General features: G+C 48.7%; 1 protein-coding gene and 1 long non-coding RNA gene across 2 annotated transcripts in view; one reads left to right on the top strand and one right to left on the bottom strand.

Moving 5' to 3' along the window:
• NUP50 (nucleoporin 50) overlaps positions 1 to 12,046 on the bottom strand; it is a 17,998-nt gene extending 5,952 nt beyond the window's left edge. The window contains exons 1-5 of the mRNA XM_049626506.1: positions 11,687 to 12,046; positions 7,809 to 7,887; positions 5,381 to 5,464; positions 2,155 to 2,341; positions 468 to 1,136 (exon numbers count right to left, since the gene is read on the bottom strand). Coding sequence (XP_049482463.1) covers positions 468 to 1,136; positions 2,155 to 2,341; positions 5,381 to 5,464; positions 7,809 to 7,877 — 1,009 coding nt within the window. The 5' untranslated portion in view covers positions 7,878 to 7,887; positions 11,687 to 12,046. The remainder of the gene's footprint in view (positions 1 to 467; positions 1,137 to 2,154; positions 2,342 to 5,380; positions 5,465 to 7,808; positions 7,888 to 11,686) is intronic.
• A 221-nt stretch (positions 12,047 to 12,267) lies between these two features.
• Positions 12,268 to 19,447, top strand: LOC125919700 (uncharacterized). The gene is made up of 3 exons (XR_007456868.1): positions 12,268 to 12,721; positions 13,878 to 14,080; positions 16,325 to 19,447. It is a non-coding gene; the product is annotated as an uncharacterized LOC125919700 (long non-coding RNA).
• The last annotated feature ends 3,067 nt before the right edge of the window (positions 19,448 to 22,514 follow it).

Here is a 22,514-nt window from a genome sequence, read left to right as displayed (position 1 = left end):
AGGGGAGGGGAGGGGGAGGGAGAATCCTAAGCAGGCTCCACGCTCAGCACAGAGCCCAACATGGGGTTTGATCCCACGACCCTGTGATCATGACCTGAGCTGAAATCAAGACTCGGGCACTTAACCAACTGAGCCACCCAGGCGCCACTCAATTTTTTACACGTAAAGCCACGCGTTTCATAATTTTCAAAGTCATCGTGCCAGATATCTATATGTTCCTCACTTTTACCTTTATATTCTTAATCCTTACAATAAACTCTACAAAAACGGTCTTACTCCGTTTTACAAGTAGGGAAAACAGACTCAGAAACAGCTGGCCAACTTTGTCCGGGATCGCACCTAGGAAACGACAGTCACAGTGTGAATCCAGATCCGTCCGGAACACACACCTACGCTCGTGCCACTACACACCAACTCGGACACACCCGGAGCCGACTCGCGAGGACGGCCTGGAACTCTGTCATTACCTTTGCGTTCGTTGCTGCCGCCGTCGGCTTGTACCTCCAGCGTCTTTGTGGCGAACGGTGAAGAGACCGGTTTATTCTGGCTAATATCTTTGCCAAATAAACTGGAGTTTCCAGAAGAGAATGAAAACCCAGTCAGGGGGCCAGAGTTTAAGGAGCCCAAGGCAGAACTCTCGATCTTCTTGCTAAAGTGAAACGAGGCACCTGCTGCTCCCGCCGACGGGTCCGCTTTCTTTTCAGGATCCGCCTCCGTCTTCTTTTCAGACGTGTCCTCGGTTTTGCCGCCATGAAACAAAAATGTTGACTCTTGCTGTGACGTCGTTGACCCAAAGAGGGAGGGAGACGCGGTGGCGCCGGGCGTCTTGTCGAAGTCGCTTTCGGAATCCCTGCAGCTGCCGCCGCTCCCGAGCTGCTGCTCGATCCCTGCCAGGTATTTCTCGTAGTCTTTGAAGATGGGCGTCAGGTCGCAGAGCGGGTTTGTGTTCACGTGCTTCACGATCCAGTCCCGCACCGAGCAGTTTAAGGCAGCCAGCTGCTTGTGATAGGCGTTCCTGGGGCAGGCCGTGCTAGAGGGGAGGCCGGAGGAGGAGGGCTGCTGGCTGTCACCGTTAGTTTTGGGATTTAAAATCTTTTTATCGACCAAGGAGGTAGGACCATTTGTGGCAACAGATCCTATAGGAAATTAAAGTTTGAAGAGTTTACTGAGAGGCTGATTGGATTCTATCCCCCAGATTTTTATGCTGCACTGCCTTCGTACTTTCTTTTACCGTACCCTAGTTTTGTGACAGTTCAAGAAGCGTGTGCACGTCTGACATTTAGGAAGCAGTGATCACAAAAATCAAACTTTGTACAAAAACGGGGCTCGTGTCAGTTAAACCTCTAAGTTTAAAATGGTCTTTTCTTTCAAAAGGATGCCTGATGCCTGCCTTCCCCGAGAACTGTCACAACGGTCAGGGGAAAGCTTAACCCCCAGCGCCGTGGGATGAGCACGTACTCGTGCAGTTAAAATCTTAACAGGGAGCGCTACCTTCATCACACCGAACACTCCGCCTAATTGACACCCAACGGGCCACACTTAAAATACCTAGCGAAGTACAATCCAACCAGCCAGGGTCACTTCTGAAAACCGAAGACCGCAGCGCAGGATTCCATTCTCTGTCACTGATCCCGAGAGCTCGTGACCAACTCTCTCAAAACAGATCAGGCAATCAACACACGCCGGGCGAAACCAATCTAGGCCGGAGGACCCCCTAGGTTCCCGCGGGGCGCGCACCACACAGAAAATCCTCGGCCCCCACAGAACGAATGAGGAGACGGGAAGGCAGGTCTTTACAGAGGGTCCACTGAGAGCGTCCTCTTCTCCTGTGACCCTCGGGTCAATTCCGAGGGTCACTCTCATTTCACAGTTGAAGATCTGGATGCTCACAGGCTAAGGGACTTTACCAGGGTCACAGAGCCGGCGGCCAGCAGAACTGAGAACAGAACCTCGGTCTATCCTGGCTCAAAAGCTTCTGCTCTATTCACTTCCTCTGCCAATAGCCGATATCTAATTTGCATCCCTTTCGGTATCACCCCGTTTCTGCTCGTTTAGTCCCAGGGCCCAGGATAAGTACAAGAAAAGTATCTTTGCAGAGTTACTTTTCAGATGGTCTTTACCCAGGTGTGACCAGCGGGAGGGGAACCTACTCACCAAAGGCTGCCTTGGTCTCGCTCGCTGCCCTGGCACCGGAGAAGGGAGGGGCACTAGTCACGCTGCTTCCATTAGACAGTCCTTCCAAGGGCTTCCCTCCAGCACCGTTACCGAATCCGGAAAACCCTCCTCCTCCAGATGGTACGACCAAACCTTTAAAACCTTTAAAGGCCCCTCCACTATCAGACTGAAATACAAAGAAAGAGCACGCATTAGGTAACTCTCTTTCATAACTAGATAAGTGACAGTCTTATCTTGGCTCGATAGCACCTGGAACCCTTACGCCAGCAGCATTAAAGGAAAACTGCCAGCACAAGCTGGAAATGAGGCGGATTTTCCTCCTGATGACACAGCTCTGCCATCCAAAGCTGCCTTCCTGAGACAGCCATGAAGGACAGTCCCAATTTACAGTGAGATTTGTTTTTAAAAATAGATTTAGGATATAGAAGACAAAAAAGACTGATGCGATAACGTTGTGTACGCAGCCTCAGAATTGTAACTAAAAGCAAACATTTCAATACAACGGATCCCTAACGAACCATTTTTCACGTGCTATGCAATCAAAAAGACCATTAGCCCAAGGATGCTGTAGAAACATCAAGTCAGGTTAACTCCAAGTGCTTTACCCACTTACCTGTAATCTCCTAAGCCCTGCTGCAGCCTTTAGTCTCTGGGAACTGGTGAAGTCGACTCTCAGATCTAGACTTTCCCTTAGTTGAGAAATCCACAGGCAACATTTTTATTCTCCACTTTCTTGCGACTTCCAGTAGCAGGGTCTTTCCAGCACTTTCAACCCACTGTGGCTGGCTCTCTCACCTCTCTAACCTGAGATGCTCTGGAAACATCTGGCACCCCAAGAACTTCTAACACTGCTCTCTGCCCCTGGAAACTTTTGGAGACACGTTCCTCAGTTTACAGTGCTTGACTGAAGTTACTATTTCTCTCCCGTTCAAAACAGTGGTTCTACCGCAGCGGGGGATGGTCTGCTTTTTGGATCAAGGATCCAAGGGAGGCTCTAGGAAATACTCTCAAATACATATGCTCAGAACATCCACGGGAGTGTACCAACCTTAAGTTCACGCACAAACGAATTAGAATCATGAGCTCACAAAAAATTACTTACACTAGAAACTCATTTTCTAAATGGGCCAGTTAGCCTAATATTATTGCAAAGTTTTAAAAAAATCGTTCAAAAAATTTCAATCATAAACATAGGATTTCAGATGGTTACTGACCATGGATACAATTGTGGCAATAAAATTAGGCCAGAAAAACCCAGAAAACAAAAACAAAAGCAAAGCCTTAACTTGCATAAATTTCAATGCATGTAATAAATACAGTTCTTCGGTTCTGACACTCTATAAATTTGATTTTTAATGAATCAATATCCCAAAGACACCACACAGAGCGCTATCATTTTATAAGATTCCATGGACGAAGCATAAAAAGCTGTGAGTAGCTCCTCAGAGCCCTTTACTTTGCATGAGATTTAAGAACCAGAGGATATTTATAGTTATTTTAGAGACTGCTGACAGTACATTGGCTCTAGAGCCATCACAAAAATTCAAGAACCACTGGCTTTTAAACGAAGGAATGGAGTCATTCAGAAAAGTGACAGCACAAGTGAATGAGGTAATACACCGGGGCTCACACCCGTGTCTGTCAATCTCCCTCGCGTACTTTGATTTTTCTCCATGGCACTTAGAGGAAAACTAAAATTATATGTTCAGCGTGTCTCTTCCATCGTTAGGACGTAAGGCCCACCAGGCACGGATATTTTACTCACTCCTGTCTTCACCCACCAATGAATCCCTAGTGCTCAGCACAACAAATCCAGGACAGCTGACATGGGAACAACCGGCGGTTAGGGACGCCAACATCCCTCCCTTATCAAAAAAATAATAAATCTGCGTATAAATGCAATTCAAACCCGTACTGTCAACAGTCAACTGTATACAGGAAAAGTCACATTTCAGCACTTAAGCAGATGACGTAACTGTTAATTTCTCTAATATACAAGCTCTGATGGAAACCTGACGCTGCAAGTTATAGTCGAAATTATGTGCGTCTTTTACTTCCTTTAGCAGCCAGAGGGCCCCAACCCCCTTCCCTCTGGCCCAGTCTGGACTGTGGTGGACACGGCTTGTACTTCTTCACTGTCCCTCATCTGACAGCCGGGCCATCCCTCCCTGAGGCGGTCTTCCTCTGGTTTCTGTCTACACCGTGAGCTGCCACTCTCAGCCACCCTCCCTGGTTTCAACCTCCTGCGTGGTGAGGACTCTCACAGCTGCACCTCCTGTTCCAGGAAGCCGCCCACACACCTAGTGGTCTTCCAGAACTTCACCTCAACGTACCCCAGGCTCTTAGAACACATTTCCCCAACTGAACCGATCACTTCCTCCACAATTAAGTTGTCCTTCCCTCCTGCTGCCCCCTCTCCGAGGAAGAGCCATCAAACTTCACTAGGCTTGATACCTAGCTTTGACCGGTCACCAGTCTTTAAGAATGGAATCGGATCAGTGAAAACTTGGAATAACCAAACGGAACAGAGTCACCACGAAAGGTGCAGGGGAGCAGATTCATTCCAGAGCTGCCACCCCGGATGTTCAAAGCAGCTTCTCCAGCCTGACAACAGATGTCCGGGCCACCGAGTCAGCACTCAGGCACCTGGAAGGTATCTGAGGGCTGGGAATTGTACCGGGGAAGACTAGTTAAACATGGGAGTGACTGCTGAACACGGACCACGTGATTTCCATTCACAAGTTACAGTTCATCTTTTATCCTTGTGAACACGGGAAGGAAAACACCGTGACCTAGCATCCTGGGAAGAAAACCCGCGCCTGCCAAGCTTCTTTCAGAGCTAAGGGACTCCCCCGACCCTGCCCCCGACGCCAGGATGCAGCAGGACTCTGAGGACACCCTGCGTTTCCCTCCCTTACGCCATCTGCCACTACTTCTGTGGTATCGTTCCACGTGTCTTTTCCTCTCCTTACTGCCGTTCGGCGGGAATCTCGTCTATAGGATCGACACTGGATTTCTGCAACTCGGTAAGGTACGGATCCCACGCTTCTTGTCCATCTCCCGTGGTCTACATCAAGGATTTTCACAGGTGGAGTTAGCATTTTAAAAAGCATTTATTGATCTGACGGCTCCCAGAGGTAGAAATGCTCCGCGACTCAGAAGTCAAATTAGCGTTTAATGCCAAGGGCGGTAAGAAAACACTCACTTCAAATCCAACGTTTCTACGCTTTGCTTTCTTTATGGCTCTATTCTTCAAGACTTCCTCACTGGCCACGGAGAATGTTCCCACCTGCAGGTGTACAAATTAAACAGCAGTAAGATGAGGCCCCAAAAAAGAAATGAACAAAAAAGCCTAACCAAACTTATCTTCCTATCTGCTGGTTTTAATGTACTGTTAATACTGATAACAAAGTAAGGAGAGGGCAGATTAAAATAAAGTTTATGTCTGTTGTCTACATCGTGAATCCCAAAGCTACTTAGATGAATGAGAAATCTCCCAGAACGAGGCGCCTAGGTGGCTCAAACATCTGACTCTTGATTTCGGCTCAGGTCATGATTCACGGTACAGGAGTTCCAGGCCCGTTCTGGGATCCAGATCAAGCCCCCAAATTGCAGTGCGCGCTGGGCTGGGCTCCTTGAGGGGCACGGAGCCTGCTTACGATTCTCTCTCTCCCTCTGCCTCTCCCCTGCTAGTGTGCTCTCTCTCAAAAAAAAAAAAAAGGAAAGAAAGAAGTCTCCCAGGATCTATGCAAATCCAGGCTTTGCATACAACCCGGAGAGGAGCACACACAGAAAAAGTTTTGCTAAGACCAAGACCATCAAAAGTTTGGTAGAAAACTATTCACAACTGGTTCTTCAAATTTTAAATATATTTAAAGACACGTATCTTAGAATAAAAATCCAGTTTTAAGAAGCAAAATCTATTCTTCAAAAGCCAACAGTTACCTTAAAGATCATCAACAGTTAACAGTGGTGGAGCCAGTTCTAAAACCCAAATGCCCAAATCTAGTACGTTACTACTTCAGTTTCCAAAAACACATTTATTTTTATCACATGTGCATACCATTTTTAAGAGAAACCTTGCCCATTTGTCCATCACCCAAAAGCCCACTGATGTACCTGGGACTCTAAGGGACCCTGCTTGGAAGCTACCTCTCTTCCCAGGAGCTAAAGTACCTCGTCCATAATCAGAAGTTGGCTGAAGACCTTTGGGTTTATTTCAACCCTTCTTTTACCCTGTAGGGCTGGCATGAAATACTTTCTGTAAGAAGGTGTCATCCATAGTTATTTCACGTAAGGTTAAAGAGACCTCCATGCTTACAGACGGGACTATTTGGTTGCATTTGTCCCCAAACAAATGTAATGCCCTTTCAGACTCATTAGATTCAATCCAAATGGAGGTCCTTTCATACCTGAAATATCTTAGCATCAAAGTAAATCATTATACCGCAGTCTTAAATCTTACTAGGCCCAGAATGAAACTGGGCAGAAGATCTGGAACAAACCTGAGTTACCAAAGACCTGGTTAAAAAGCACCAAGTCAGTTAGAAATGTTAAAAACCTTGTCAAAATATTAATAAACTTGTGATTTTGGTTTCCCTAAACATAGGAATACATGTATTTGTCAAGGAAAAAACGTTCATATGACAAGACAGATTCAGCAAGAAGACAGTTTTAGAATAAGCTTGGAAACAGTTTTGCAGAAATTTCTTCTTCTTCCTCTTTTTTTTAAACTTAGCACTATTCTATTGGCCTGGGAGCATCAAACTGCTGACAAGGCACTAAAAATGCAGCTGTGATTTCTATTCTTTGTAAGAGAGAAAAGGAAATATTTCTGAGGGAAGACCATTTTTATTTTGTGAGGAAAGAAACTAGGCCATCCAAATTCTATTTCATTGTTGTGGGGGTGGGGGCGGGGGCGGGGGTCTCAGATCTGTGCGAACATGAAGACAGGCCTCCAAGAAGCATTAGAGTAAGGGAGGTGACCCCAATCAGAAATCTCAAATTACGGGTGCGGCAGACGGAGAAGTCACGTGGTGTAGTACCACTTCTCACGTTCGGGCGCGATGCTAAGTTCACGACCAGATCACTTACTCACCCTTCAGGCTTGACTAAAACTATGAGTTTAGAATGCAGCAAGTATATGAAATTCAGGAAGGTGCTTCTACAAAGGTGCAGAATATTTCAGGAACGGGAACTAGTGGGAAAAAGACAGCCAAATGTAATAAATAAATTTCTATACTAAGTACAGATCATAAGAAACCATACTATTTCCTGTTCCGGCTGTTCTTTAAAAGGCCTTTTTTTTTTTTTAATACAAATTTTTTTTTAATGTTTATTTATTTTTGAGACACAGAGAGATGGAGCATGAACGCGGGAGGGGCAGAGAGAGAGGGAGACACAGCATCCGAAGCAGGCTCCAGGCCCTCAGCTGTCAGCACAGAGCCCGACGCGGGGCTCGAACCCACGAACCGTGAGATCATGACCTGAGCTGAAGTCAGCTGCTTAACTGATGGAGCCACCCAGGCGCCCCTAAAAGGCCTTTTGATTTTCCTACCAAATCTGCCCGAGGAATCCCAAAATGAATTTAAATTTAGAAGCAGCAGGGAATCGTTCTTGGGGAAAGATCTTACCTCCTCTGCTTCGTCTTCTTGATCCCAGTTCCTGTCGGTCAATTCCTTCTCAGCAATTCTTTTGGCCATTGTTTCAACCCTACGTTAAAAGTGAAAGAAGTGAAAGGTTTACTTTTCTGGATCAAGATGTAATTCCTTACAACGAATTTTTAAAGAATTTTTACGAAGAATTTTAAACAATGCTAAACCAGCTCCATTTGAAAAGACACTGTAACACTGATTTTTAAAAATCCGAAGTACTGTATACGTAATCAACAAGTGATTAATTTATTCTATGCAAATTATAATCACAGTCTTGCTACAGGCAAAACATTTTAAATGCTTCAAATTCTCTTAAAGATGATTCAGTAAAGAAGCTCATCCTTAGACAAGAATTTTAATAAGGCAGTGGAAATACCTTCACAGCATGAGTACTCTTCTTTAGGCTACAGACAATTGATAGAAATAAATTTCCCGAGACTGAACATTTAATTACCCCAATCTGTATACTGTAAGCTAGGATATCATTTAAAAGTTCAAAATGTAATTAATATCAATGTGTTAACATTCTGAAAATTTACATGTCACCCTTCAAGAATAAGACATCAGCTCAACTCTAAAGCCAGTGTTATGGGGCGGGGGGCAACGGTATTATCTCTGCAGTGGGACACAAGCAGCTAAGCAGAGAGGGTACTTGAAACCATCCCTTAAAACCTGCAATGTTTTCTGATCCTAATATATGTTGTTTACTATAAAAAACAAAAATACCAAAACACTCAACAGAGAGCTCCATTGTGAGTGCTGAACTGGCTCGTTCTCTAACTCACCAGCTAAATGGAACAAGCAAATTCCATTTCCCGCGCTACCCGCCTTGCCTGGAATTCACCAGTTCATTCAGGGTCCCTGAAACCTGTCTAGACTCCTTTCTGAAGGTCTTTCCCCACTCATTTGACTCAACACCACAACCTACCAGAGTCAGTTCCTAGAATTTCATGGTCATTAAGATACACATTTACACCCGGCCTAGTTCTCTTTAGTAGCTACACAATAAAATTCAAATGTTGACATTCCAAAGTCCTCCAAAATCTGGCCCCCTGTGGAGTCATTACATAGGGGATGTTCAGCTTTTAGTAATATCTTAATAATATCTAAACTTCTCTTTTACAAGTACGTACACGCTTTCTTTCCTGATTATAGAATAAATGGTTTTAAAGCCCAAGTTGCTAACACATGAAATATGAGACCCAGCCATTACCTGCAAATCCTTTTTTAAGGTCTCCCCCCACCAAATACCTCGTTAAGTTTTGCCATTAATCTCTGTTACTCAAACAATCAAGGTACTTTCAGACTCGATCTTACTGAACTCCAAAGGTTCAGAGGCCAGGTCTCTGCTGGGATTCTTTTCCTACTCAGTAAGTAACACCTCCACCAGAGGGCAGAAGAGGGGAGAAGTTGAAATAGTCTCTTTTGCTGTAACCGTACGTGATCAAGGCAAAAAAGGGTGACGCTGAAAGTGCAAAAACCATAGTAAAATTTCAGCATCTAACTCACACCCACAAGCGAGGAGACAACCAGCAGAGTAAAAACCAAAATGAACACAGCTGCGTCCGTATCCTACCCTATTTATTGAATCTGTGACCTCGCCACAGGGCAGGGATCTTCGCTGTTTGCTGACCCCCTCCAAAGGCCCCGAACCTGTCCATCTTATAGGAGGTATTCCAGAAGTGCTCAATCAGTGACCCGGGGCAGTACGGATTTCGGAAAATACTACAAGATGCCGGCATCTCAGTTCTGCCATTTCCTTGCTAGACCTTTGGCAAGTTATTTAATTGTTGTGACTTGGCCTCCTCATCTGTAGACAAGGCAGGTGTGGTGAAGTAAGATCAAGAAAAAAAGTTAGTTTAGGGGTGCCTGGGTGGTTCAGTCGCTTCGGCTGAGGTCATGATCTCACGGTCCGTGAGTTCGAGCCCCGCATCGGGCTGTGTGCTGACAGCTCAGAGCCTGGAGCCTGTTTCAGATTCTGTGTCTCCCTCTCTCTCTCTGCCTCTCCCCTGCTCATGCTCAGTCTCTGTCTCAAAAAAAAGAAAAAAAAAAAAAGAAAAAAAGTTAGTTTAGGGGTGCCTGGGTGGCTCAGTCGCTTCGGCTGAGGTCATGATCTCACGGTCCGTGAGTTCGAGCCCCGCATCGGGCTGTGTGCTGACAGCTCAGAGCCTGGAGCCCGTTTCAGATTCTGTGTCTCCCTCTCTCTCTCTGCCTCTCCCCTGCTCATGCTCAGCCTCTGTCTCAAAAAAAATTAAAAAAAAAAAGGAAAAAAGTTAGTTTAGCACAGTGCCCAGAACAGTGGAAGGGCTTAATGAATCTTATCGAAGAAACAAATTTTGTTAGAAGCAAAAGGTATAAAAAATACTATTTTTTTCTTCAAAATGTACAAAGTACAGTGTGGAAAAAAAGACTTCAATTATGAGCCAGGCTTTAAAATATATTTTAGCAAATCCATATTTTATTTCAAAGCACGATGCTTCAGTTAATAAATTTTCTTTTTGTGCAAAAAGAAGGGGGGGTGGGACGGAAGTCTCTGTTAAGTACTCAGAACAAGGCCTAGCACCTAAGGAGTTTTATGTCCCGGCTATTACTAAGAATTTAGGGGCACCTGGCTGACTGAGCCAGTAGAGCGAGGGCCTCTTGATCTCAGGGTTGTGGGTTTCAGCCCCACTTTGGGTGTAGTTTACTTAAAAATAAAATCTGTTTAAAAAAAAAAAAAAAGGATTTAGAAAACGTTTGGGCTTGTGGTTAAAAAGGTACCAGCTTTTGAAAGGATTCCTAGGTAGGAAACACTGTCATAGCAAATTGAGAGTTTTCGTAAGTGGGAAAAAGCTAGTATTTGCGCCGGATAGAGTTATGCGGTCTCTGCTACCAAGCGCTGCCTCATCCTTGGGGCTGAACTTCAGTCGACACCAGGGTACCCTAAGATGAAAACACATGTGCCCATATTTGACCGAGGAAAAAAAAACAACAACAAAAAACAAGGAGGCAGACCCCGGAGACTGAAATGCCAGGGGAAAAGGAAGCCTCAAAATTGCTCCTTAAGGGAACAGAGTAAAAGGCGATCGATAGCCCGGGATTGCACGAAGAAAGGGAAGCCGAGGCAGAGGTAGTGTAGGGAGCGAGGAGGGGGCGGCGAGCCGGCCAAGAAGGAAGAAGTACCGAGGGGAACGGCTAGGAAGGATGCCCGGATCAGGATGGTCCCTGGCCGCTCCGGCCTCCGCCGGGGCCGCCTCGCCCGATTTGGGCGCTGCAGCCCCGACAGGTCGGTCCGGCGTCCGGCTTCACTAACAGCACCCGACTACGCGCCGCTGGGATCATCCCGCCCCACCCTCCCCGGCTGACCCCACCACCCCACGGCCCGGACCCCTTACCCCGGCTTCTCCTTCCAGATCCGAGTCCCGCACCCGGACCCCAGCTTCCTCCACCCCCGACCCAGGTTCCCTCACCCCGGCTCCCGCCCAGAGTTTCCCTTCCAGGTCCGAGTCCTGCGCCCGGATCCCAGCTTCCTGCTCCCCAGGCCCGGGCCCCTCACCCCGTCCCCCGCCCAGAATCCCCCTTCCAGGTCCGAGTCCCGCGCCCGGACCCCAGCTTCCTCCACCCCACGCCCGGGCCGCTCACCCCGGCTCCAGCCCAGGGTCCTCCTTCCGGGTCCGAGTCCCGGATCTGGACCCCGGCTTCCTGCCCAGGGTTCCCCTTCCAGCTCCGACTCCCGCACCCGGACCCCGGCTGCCTCCTCCCCAGGCCTGGGACCCGCAGCCCAGCTCCCCCTTCCAGGCCAAGTCCCGTACCGTGACCCCGGCGCCTCTCCCCAGGCTCGGCTCCTTCTCCTGCCACGCCGCCCGCCCTCCTCTTACCTCCCAGGCGGCCGCCGCGGCACTCGCTGGGTTGTGGGTGCGGCGAAAGCCGGGTGCGCGACAGCGAGCAGGTGCGAGGTTGCAGCCGCGCGGGCCTCGGGTCTGGAGGGGCCGCTGCTCACCCGGTTGGGCGCGCCTGGTCGCTTCCGGTGCGCCGAGCTTCTCGAAAGACTTGGTGGTCAGCAAGCCCCGGGTCTCAAACACCATGTCCTCTGGGGGCCTCGCCTCGCCTCTCTGTGTTCGGCAGTGAGGCAGAGCCGCCGCTCAGCCAGAGACCGCCGGGGGAACGGCGCCGAATACGCTCCAAGCCGCCATTTTACAACTCCAATCTGCCCCCTCCCCCCCACCAACTCTATAAAAAGGAAGGAAAGAAACGCCCGCGTCTAGTTACTGCGCAAGCGCGCCCGTGCTCAGGCGCGCAGTACCTCCCTCCGCGGGCACTGGAACCACACGCAGCGCAGGCGCCCAGCTGCTAGGAAACCGTCGCCGGGAGGAGCGCGCCCGTCTCACGCATGCGCGCGCATGCGTGCCTCCACGCACGCGCGGGCCTCGGCCGGGGGAGCCGGCGCCGGCGGCGGGAGTTGGCTCGCGGTGGTCACGTGGCGGCGGGGGGGGACGCGGCTGAGGCGCGGGTGTCGCGCGGGTCTGTGCTGTCGGGGGAAGTGCCTCTGCCAGGCGCTCGGGACCGCACGGTCAGGCAGTGAGCGTGACCAGGGCGCGGGGTGTTCCGTGCGAGGCGCCGCGGGACTGCGAGGAGACGGGCGGCGGTCGGGAAACGTGAGTGGATTTGGGATGCCCGGCGCCGCCTCCTCCTGTCCCCAGAGGGCATGCCCAGGCGGCCCTGCTCAGATGGCGGCGACGTCCCTGGCCGCTCAGGGCAGGGAGGCCTGGGACTGCGGAGCGCGGAGCACCGGCCTCGGTCGTGGATGAGGAAAAAAAAAAAAAAAAACGGATCTACTTGGACACCCGGCTTGTATTTGCTTCCCGCAGCGGGTGCCCCGGAGGCGAAGTAACTTGCTTAAAATCGGGCCACTGGTGAGGACCAACGAAGAGGCGGTGCGCAGACGCGATGTTAAACTGCGCGACTGATGCATCCGTCCCTGCGCTCTGGTCGGAATACCACCGCGTAGCCCTCCCAAGTGCCTCGGTGCAGGGCTTCGTGTAGTGGAGGATGAGGTTACGCCGCACGGAGCAGCGCGTCTGACCCTGCCTCTTGGGGGGTCACGAGACTTGCCAGCCGCGGACACCCCGGGAGTCACTCGCGAGAATTAACTATTTAGGAGGCTTGCTTCAGAAAAGGAACATTCCTGGAGCGATGGTTCTTAACCTTTTCGGTGGGGGAGGGGTTTATGGCTGTTGAACATTTGAAAACCTAAAGGTTTGTGCATCCGTGCTCGTAGAGGACAAGTTCGCATAGGATGTCCCGTGCGTGGGAGCTGGGACCACTGTGTTAGGGACTCCTTATCCAGCTCGATTGCACACACAAGGGTTAAAGAAAGGTGGTCCCTCGGGCGCCTAGGTGGCTCAGCTTTTGACTTCAGCTCGGGTCATGATCTCCAGCCCCGCCGTCGGGCTCTGTGCTGACAGCTCGGAGCCTGGAGCCTGCTTCAGATTCTGTCCCCCCACTCTCTCTGCCCCTCTCCCACTCGCATTCTGTCTCACTCAATAAACATTTTTTTTTTTAATTTTTTTTTTAAACGTTTATTTATTTTTGAGACAGAGAGAGAGAGAGAGGGAGACACAGAATCCGAAGCAGGCTCCAGGCTCTGAGCTGTCAGCACAGAGCCCGACGCGGGGCTCGAACTCACGGACCGTCAGATCATGACCTGAGCCGAAGTCGGACGCTTAACCGACCGAGCCTCCCAGGCGCCCCAATAAACATTTTTTAAAAATTAAAACAAAAAACAGTGGTCCCCGCGTTGGCCATTTAAAAGAAAGCCTGATGTATTCCCTGCCCTTATGGCGACTTCCCCTAGGAATCCAAAAAGGTAGATGTTGCCAGATGTTTGGTTTTTCCCCTGAGGATAGATAATGAAAAAAATGTCCAGCCAGGAAACTGGATTAGTTGTTGCCTGACTTTGTCTCACTGTCCTTGTTAATTGTATGTGTAACTGGTCCAGGAACGTTGACTAGTCACGTGTCATCGCGTGGGCTTTAATGCCATGCTCATTAGTGGTTTTGTTTTTATCAGTTTTTGCAGCACAGCTCCTTCTGGGTGATACATGACTTATCAGAGCCATCCGTTTGGTTAGTGCCAGAACCCAGGTCTCACTTCAGCCTGACGTCCCATTCCACAAGCCCTTTCAACAACCATTGAACACCTGCCTACGTTGGGGACTCCACAGATGGTTGGTGCCGAGCCAAGTGGCCACTCATGTCTGCCGTCTGTCCCAGGTCAGCCTTCCTATTCTTTACAGGGACTGTCCTGGACTCTCATCGCTTGGACCTTTCCAGCCACCTTCCTCCCTGTTCCACCTGCCAACCCCCAGTCTCACCTCACTTCATCTGTAGTTGGGTTGCAGGCACCCAACTAGTTAACTAAAAGGACGAACCCATCTGTTTCCTTATTGAGAGAAATATTATCCCAGACTTTCCTGATCTGATCAGCAGCTTGTGAGTCTTCGTATTTGGTTCTGTGTGAAGCTCATTCATCCCAAAATGTCTCTAGTGCCTATTTATTTATTTATTTATTTAATGTTTTTATTTATTTTTGAGACAGACAGAGCAGGAGCAGGGGAGGGGCAGAGAGAGAGAGGGAGACACAGAATCCGAAGCAGGCTCCGGGCTCCGAGCTGTCAGTACAGAGCCTGACACGGGGCTCAAACCCACAGACCGTGAGATCATGACCTGAGCCAAAGTCGGACGCTCAACCGACTGAGCCACCCAGGCACCCCTCTAGTGCCTATTTAAAAAAAAAAGAGAGGGAGGGAGGGAGGGAGAGAGAGAGAGAGAGAGAGAGACTGTGCGAGTGGGGGAGGGGCAGAGAGTGAGAATCCCAAGCAGGCTCCTTGCTGCCGGAGCTGACCCCGACTCCAGGCTCGAACCCACAAAGCCACGAGATCATGACCTGAGCCGAAACCAGGAGTTGGATGCTTAACTGACTGAGCCCCCCAGGTCCCCCTCTAGTGCCTTCCTGTAAATTGAATGGTAATTGTTAACGTGAAAATAGAAATGCTAGGTTACTTGCTGTGTAATATCTGGGTTGTTACCACACAAGAGACAGACAGCTTAGGTAAGTAGGCGTAGCCTTTCGCGTAGGTACAGGTGACCCTTGAACAACACAGACTTGAACCGTACGGGTCCACTTAGGTGTGGATTTTTTTCAATAAATACGGTATAGTAGTACTGTATTTTTCTGATGACTTTCTTAACACTCTTCTGTCTGGCTTATTTGATGCTAAGAATACACTGTACGATGGGTATACAAGGTCTGTCAACGGTTAATTGACTATGATTTGAGTAAGACTTCCAGCCAACAGTGGTTCAGTTTTGGGGGAGTCAAAAGTTATACTTGGATTTTGGACAGGGGAGGCTGTCAGTGACCCTTACTCCCGTGTTCAGGGATCAACTGTATTTACCATTGCAGTGTAGCCAGTTAAAGTCACAACTTTTATTCTGGAAATAATACAAAAGTTTTCTTGTGAGGCGAAGCAAAATAGCACATTTACTTCTTCATTGCGAATTGTAGCGTGAGGTGATGGATGCCTTTCTAATGCAAATAAAAAGGTTTATGCGTTTAATAGCGCTTTGGCTGACTTGCACGTTATGTGTTAAAATCCCCTGCTTCCTGAAATGACAGCGTTACGCTGGCTATAGCTCAGGAGAATAGAGGCAGTTTGCACACGGACCTCTACCTCCATTGAATTTGGCTGCGTCCATTTAGTGAAGGTCTTTGGGAAACTTACGAAATAGTTCTCCAAAGGCGTTAGACGGTATTTCTGAAACCCCTTTCACTTTGCTTAACCACCGAGGATTTTTATGGTTGCCCAGGCTGGGTCATTTTCTTATGTTCAGTTAATAAATACCCACACCTGTTGGTTTACCTGCTTCACCTAATTCAAAACGAGTTCATGGAGTCCTGCCTTTGTGCTGCTCGAGTTCCACTGGCGGACCGGAACCGCCACTGGGTCGGCTTCACACTGTGATCAAGTCGTTAACGTCGTGGACAATTGAAGTCTAGTTTAACCCGGTGAAGGAAATTGCAAGATAAGATCTGTTGAATGGCCGCTGTGTCCTGGCCTCTGGTTCAGGTAGACTTGAACTTTGAGATTGGAATCATTCTCTATTAGGACGTAACAGAAAGCGCGGTTCAACAGGAAGCCTGCAGGGCCACTCTGCTCCTGATGTTACGGAGTTCACATGTGAGATGTTGTACCGTCAGCCCCGCGGTGGGGCTGCTAGTGTGGAGTAGGGCTGCAGAAGTTCCCGACTAATAGAAGCCGCCACCTCCTTTGTATCTGCAATGGCCTATTCATTTATTTTTAAGGAGGCTTCATGCCCCGTGCAGAGCCCAATGTGGGGGCTTAAGCTCACAACCCTGAGATCCAGACCTGAGCTGAGATCAAGAATCAGATACTTAAGCGACTGAGGCACCCAGGTGCCCCTGCAGTGACCTCTTTATTATTTTTTTAATTTTAGAGAGCATCCAAGTGGGAGAGAGGAGCAGAGAGAGAGAATCCCAAGCAGGCTCCACACTCATCACAGAGCCTTCCATGGGGCTTGATCTCACGACCCCAAGATCATGACCTGAGCTGAAATCAATGGCCCGATGCTCAACCGACCAAGCCGCCCAGGTGCTCTTTAAATCTAGAAATGACCTCTGAAAATCTAGAAATGTACTTATACTTTTGTCTTTTATTTTGGGCCATTTGTCGAAGAGAATTTGTGCCCCGTCCTGGAGTATCTTTTATCTAAAGAAAAAGGGAAAAAAAGGTTAGAACAAACTGGTAGAGAGCAGGCAGTGCCGAAAAGACTATCACGTGCTGCTTTCCTCATCCCATTCTTCAGTTCCCTAGGAGGGTGACTGAGTATTGATAAAATGATATCCACGGTCAGGAGGAGGTAGGTGCTAAAGGCAGCGGAATGAAGAATTTGGGGTCGTTATTCCCAGACCATAGAGCATGGAATTCTTAAATGATTGTGCCCCCAAACTCCATAGTTCTTAGAAGATACACATTTCCCCGGACTCGTCTGAGGTCCAGAAATCCACAGGGTGATGTGTCTCCAACAGACACTCCCCAAGAGCCTTGTTTCCTCCCATGCTGCTTCTTGTCTGAACTTGAAGCTACTGGAAGTCCTTCTCCTTTAGTTGTTGGGAAGGCAGAGGCTATCCAAAGTGAGAGAGGAAAGGGAGATGAATAAAATCCGGAGACGAAGAACATGAGCTCTGGCATTAATTGCCCCTTGATTCCCGAGCAGGCTGCTTGCCAGCTGGATGGCCTTGGACAAGCTATTGAACTCTTGGACAAGAGCTCACTCAGTTTCCTCATCTGTAAATTGAAGGAAGTAATAATACCTTCTTTAAGTTGTAAGGATTGAATGGGAAGGTTTTAAATTGTTTTTTTCTTTTTTTTTTTTAAATGCTTATTTTACTCTTGAAAGAGAGAGGGTGTATGGGTGCAAGTGGGGGAGGGGCAGAGGGAGACAAAGGATCCGAAGCAGGTTCTGCTCTGACAGCAGAGAGCCCAGTGTAGGGATTGAGCTCATCGTGAGATCATGACTTTTGCGTCACGGACGCTTAACTGACTGACCCATCCAGACACCCCTAAATTATTTTTTCTAACGGGATTCTTGTTTTAAAAGATTTTAGTTACAAAACAATAGTTTCCTTTTACTAATCAAAAATGTAGCATTCAGAGGTTTTGGCTTCCACACCGTAACTAATGTAATTCACCGGGTTCTTACGATTCGAGCTGAAAGCAAAGAACTGTGATGTTTTAACTCGAGTAGTTTTATTCTTAGATTTATGATTTCCAGTAGGCTTTTGGAACGTTGCCCAAGGGCCGGAGACTCCCTATCCCCCTTTATAGATTCTAGACTAGATCTTTCAATGTCGACACGTTTGGTTTCATAACAAAAAAATATCAATGATTAAACTGGGATTTAGCTGGATTCTCAAGACTTTGAACAGTGCCTGACTTGCTTCGTCCTAGAGATTCCACTCCATCGGGTGCTCCCAACATGTCATAGCTTTTGTGTTTTTCACATTTCAGACATCAGTGCAAAAGGATTAAGACAAACTGCTACGTCTTGTACACCTGTTACTTATTTTCTCGTGAGGCTTTAGTGGTATTTAGCATGTTTAAAAAAATGCTCAAAATACTGTGAATTGTATAGCGTAGCCTATCGTGTCATGTTTCTGGGAACAAAATTTTGCCAACAAGAATTCAAAGAATGAAAGAAAACCATTGGCAGATATCGTGGCCCAATGATGGCAGAGGCAAAAAGTGCTCTGGGCTCTGAAGCGGGAGAGATGCCCGCAGAGGGCAGCGATGAAGGACGCGTTCGCAGCACTGGGGCTGAGTGGCCTCCAAGGTGAGTGGGTTTGGCGCACGTGGAGAGGGGGCAGAGGTGGCGACAGAACGGTGAAGCGACTAAGGTGCCCGAGTCTTCGAGACAAAGCCAGAGAGAGGCCGCACGAGAGCGCGTCCGCCACGTCTTTGAGGAGATCGGCTTGCTTCCATTCCCCGCCATGTCTAACGAGTTTGGAATAAGACGCTTTTCTCCCTTCTGGCTGCCGGTGCCTCCGAGTGATCACCAGTGTCGAGGTTGGCTGAGCGCAGGGGCTTTTCTGGATGCAGCCAAGGGTGGTGCCTGGCCTGCCTCTGAGGACTCTCCGGAATGACGGAACGCAGACGCGGCGTCTGTGAGACTTGTCCTCAACCAGCCCACGGTCTCCCTGCACCTGGTCTGTCGTTGCGCCTCCGTATTGACGTGCTTGCTGTTTTACCCTTGGATCCTTCATCTGTTTTTGTGGCTCGCCCTCTCTTAGCCTTCTTTCTGCCTGTCCACCTGCCACCCCTGCCACATACTTTCTCTCAGAGTCTGTGGCTTTCGGGGACTCTTCTGGTGAGGAGGAGGAGAGGGATAGATGCATACGCGTTTAGCAGTGAACAAATAAATGCCTGCACGTGATGTAACTGCCATGTGACCTGAGGTCGCATCATGTGGAGTATAGTACTTGAAACAAGGGAGGTGGTCTCTTCTGACTCTTGAGGAGGCACGAGGCGAGGCGGCATAGAGGGTAGAGGTTAAGAATACGGGGCTCTGGAGACAGGCTGCCTACATTTCAGTACCAGCTTTCATTTCCTCACTTGGTGGCCTTGAGCAACATAACTTCACTTCCATGTCTGTTTCCTCATTTCCAATACGGGGAATAATAATAGTAATCTTATCTAATGGAGTTGTTGACATTAAATTGCAGTTCTGTAATTGAAGTGCTTAGAAGGGAGCCTGGCACATAAGTACTCCATGAAAGTTGGTTTTTACGGTTGTCGGTTCCGGGAAGCATTCTTTAAAGAAGCGTGCAGACGCCGTGTGGCAGACTTGGAGGATGTGACTGTGGGGGTGAGGGGACGGGCCACGCGGTCTAAGTGGAGGCCGCAGGAATCAGGGAGGCCGAGACTAGAAAAGAAAACTCAAGAGGATGTACGGTTTTTTTCAGAGATGTGTGGAAGTCTCCTCTTGTGTTTGTCATCTGTCACAGTGCGTATGGCCCCAAAGTGATGGCCTCTGTGATGGTCTCGAAGGAGGCGGGGGGGGGGGGGGAGGGGGGGGGGGGGGTTTTTCCCCCATCCCGTCAGAGTCCAGATTCCACTTCTGTCGTCACCACGTTTGACCTGCAGCTTTACTCCCATCTTTGGTGGCTCAGTTTATTGATCCGTAAAATGGAACTAATAATGACTTGTGCTGTTTTGATGGAAAGAGGTGACAGGGATGCTAGCGGCTTGTGGTGGGGCAGAAGGGTACCTGCAGGTGTCCGCGACCTGGCCCTCAGCCGGGCAGGTGTCAGCTTCCGTTATTAACGTGTCCACAGGCGACTTTGGCGACAGACTGATGCTAATCCCTCTCTTTCAGTGCTGGAGTAGTGGCCCCCAAAAGATGTATCCATGGTCCTCGTTTCCAAATAAAGTCGCATCTACAAATCCCGGGGATTAAGACTCGCTGTCTTGGGGCGCCTGGGTGTGGCTCAGTCGGTTAAGCGTCCGACTTCGGCTCAGGTCACGATCTCACAGTTTGTGAGTTTGAGCCCCGTGTCAGGCTCTGTGCTGACAGCCCGGAGCCTGGAGCCTGCCTTGGATTCTGTGTCTCCCTCTCTGCCCCTCCCCGCTCATGCTCTGTCTCTCTGTCTTAAAAATAAATAAAACATTAAAAAAAAAAAAAAAAAAAAGACTTGCTGTCTTTGCGTGGCCGTTGTTCAAGCTGCTGTGATGCACCGAGGAAACAGAACATATCCCCCTCTTAGGTGTTTGTTTATGTTGATATTTCCTAATACATCCTGTGGATCAATATTCAACCGTACAAAAGGAGATACAGAGAATAATGTCTTATCTCTTGATCTCAAAGGGGGCTATGTGGATATATCTCCTTTCTGATCATTCATTTAGCTGTACCCTTATGATTTATAAACTTTTCTCTGTATATCAAACTTTGATTTAAAAATTTTACCTACTGACGGGGCGCCTGGGTGGCTCAGTCGGTTGAGCGTTTGACTTCGGCTCAGGTCACGATCTCGCGGTTCGTGAGTTCGAGCCCCGCGTCGGGCTCTGTGCTGACAGCTCGGAGCCGGGAGCCTGCTTCGGATTCTGTGTCTCCCTCTCTCTGTGCCCCTCCCCCGTTCACGCTCTGTCTCTCTCTGTCTCAAAAATAAATAAACGTTAAAAAAAAATTAAAATAAATAAAAAATAAATAAAAATTTTACCTACTGAAAACCCTAAAACATCTTTCCATCCCTGAATTTTCTGTTGTGATTTCCTCACCTGAATGTCTTTCCCTCTTCTCTGCTTATTCCAAATTCGTCTTCATCTGTCAAAGCCCACCTCACCTCCTTTCCTGAGTGCTCTGCCTTTTTTTTTTTTTTTTTTTTTTTACTTACAGTTCTGTGACTCATTTATTCATGTGTGCCTTCATTCGTCCATTCAATGGCATTTATCAAGGTGGTGTTAAATATGAGACTTGGCCAGGCCCAGGTGATACCTTTGTTGTCAGGGGGAGTGGGAGTCGGCCGGGAACAGACAAGGAAGCAGAGATGGTCTTTCCTCGCTGGCTCTGCTGAGTGCCCAGCTTTTGAGGAGTCCCCGCTCAGGATCCCACAGCTGTATCGATACCCTCCCTGCTCCATAGCATCTTTATCTGCGGCGTGATGGCATTTAAAATAAGAGTGTGTATGGTGGCAGTGCGAACATGTGACCGTAGAGCCTTCCCGTGTACATTGAAGATCCTAGAGCGGTGGGTTTCAACTTCATGGTCCCTTGTTCTCCAGAGGCCTTAAAGATGTGGTGATGGGTCTAGTCAGCTTAAGACGACCAGGGACATTGCTGGGGTTGCAAAATGAGTGAGATGGGGTCCCCGTTGACAGGGATTCAGAATGTAGAGGGGGGATGCACTCACAACCACAAAATTGCGATACGATATGCTAAGTGCTATGATGCAGACACTGTGTGTGTGTGTGTGTGGGGGGAGCATACACTTCAGCACACGTGACACTCCAGAAAGTCTTGTCTCCAGCCACAACACACACACACACATACACTCACACGCTCCCCACAACAAGTCCTCACAGGTCGATGTGAATGTCAGGTTCTCCTCTTGGTGGAGATTTTATCAACTCAGTATGGTGATTCTAGATGTTACCTGCTGATCACATCTGACCGGCCTACTGTCTTTGATTTTTGGAAATGAAGAATTTATAAGTTAGTAAGCGTACTTTGGCAGATGAACTCTTTCAAAAGCTAGGAGTCCACCGGGGGGGAGAAGTGACCAAATGGCATAAAAGGAGTCCCTTCCCTAGCAGGCGGCGTCTCACGTGTATCATCCCTGTGGTAGCTTTTGCCATGGGCTGAGCTGTGCCCTCTCCCTTCCCACACCCCTCTGGTGTTGCAGGAGTAGCCCCATGACTCAGAACGGGCCACATTTGGAGTTAGCGTCTCCAAAGAGGTAATTAAATTAAAATGAGTTCATCAAGGTGGGCCCTAATCCGAGGTGAATGCCGTCTGTACAAGAAGGGGGGGTTTGGACACAGCTGCACGTACAGAGGGACAGGTGCGTGAGGGCCCAGGGAGAAGGCAGCCGTCTGCAAGCCGAGGAGGGAGGCCTCAGAGGAAACCAACCTTGCTGACAGGTACCTAATTTCAGATTTCTCGCCTCTGGAAGGAGAAAATTAATTTCTGTTGTGAAGATACCTAGTCTGTAGGGGGCGCCTGGGTGGCTCAGGCGGTTGAGCGTCTGACTCTTGATACTGGCTCAGGTCAGGGTTTTGCAGTTCATGAGTTTGAGCCCCACGTAGGGCGCCGCGCTGACCGTGCGGAGCCTGCTTGGGATTCTCTCTCCTCTCTCCCTCTGTCCCTATCCCACTCGTGCTCTCTCTCTCTCAAAATAAATAAAGTTAAAAAAAAGAGAGATATCTAGTCTAACAGCTCTAGTAAATGAACATGTTGAGTGATATTTTCTTACGTGGGAAACGTAGGCTCTTTGGCACTCGGGGACCTTCACATCTTGTCCCCAGTCCCTTTTTCCAGCCCCTCCCCTCCCAAGCCTCCTTGTCATGCCTTCTGTACCCTCTAGACCCTGTAGCCTCTCAGTGTTCACCAGATACATCCCGCCTTTTGAG

This window comes from Panthera uncia, chromosome B4 (assembly GCF_023721935.1).
Source record: "Panthera uncia isolate 11264 chromosome B4, Puncia_PCG_1.0, whole genome shotgun sequence".
Classification (NCBI taxonomy): Eukaryota; Metazoa; Chordata; class Mammalia; order Carnivora; family Felidae; genus Panthera; species Panthera uncia.
Note: the sequence above shows the minus strand (reverse complement) of the source record. Positions and strands in the feature narration are given on the sequence as shown.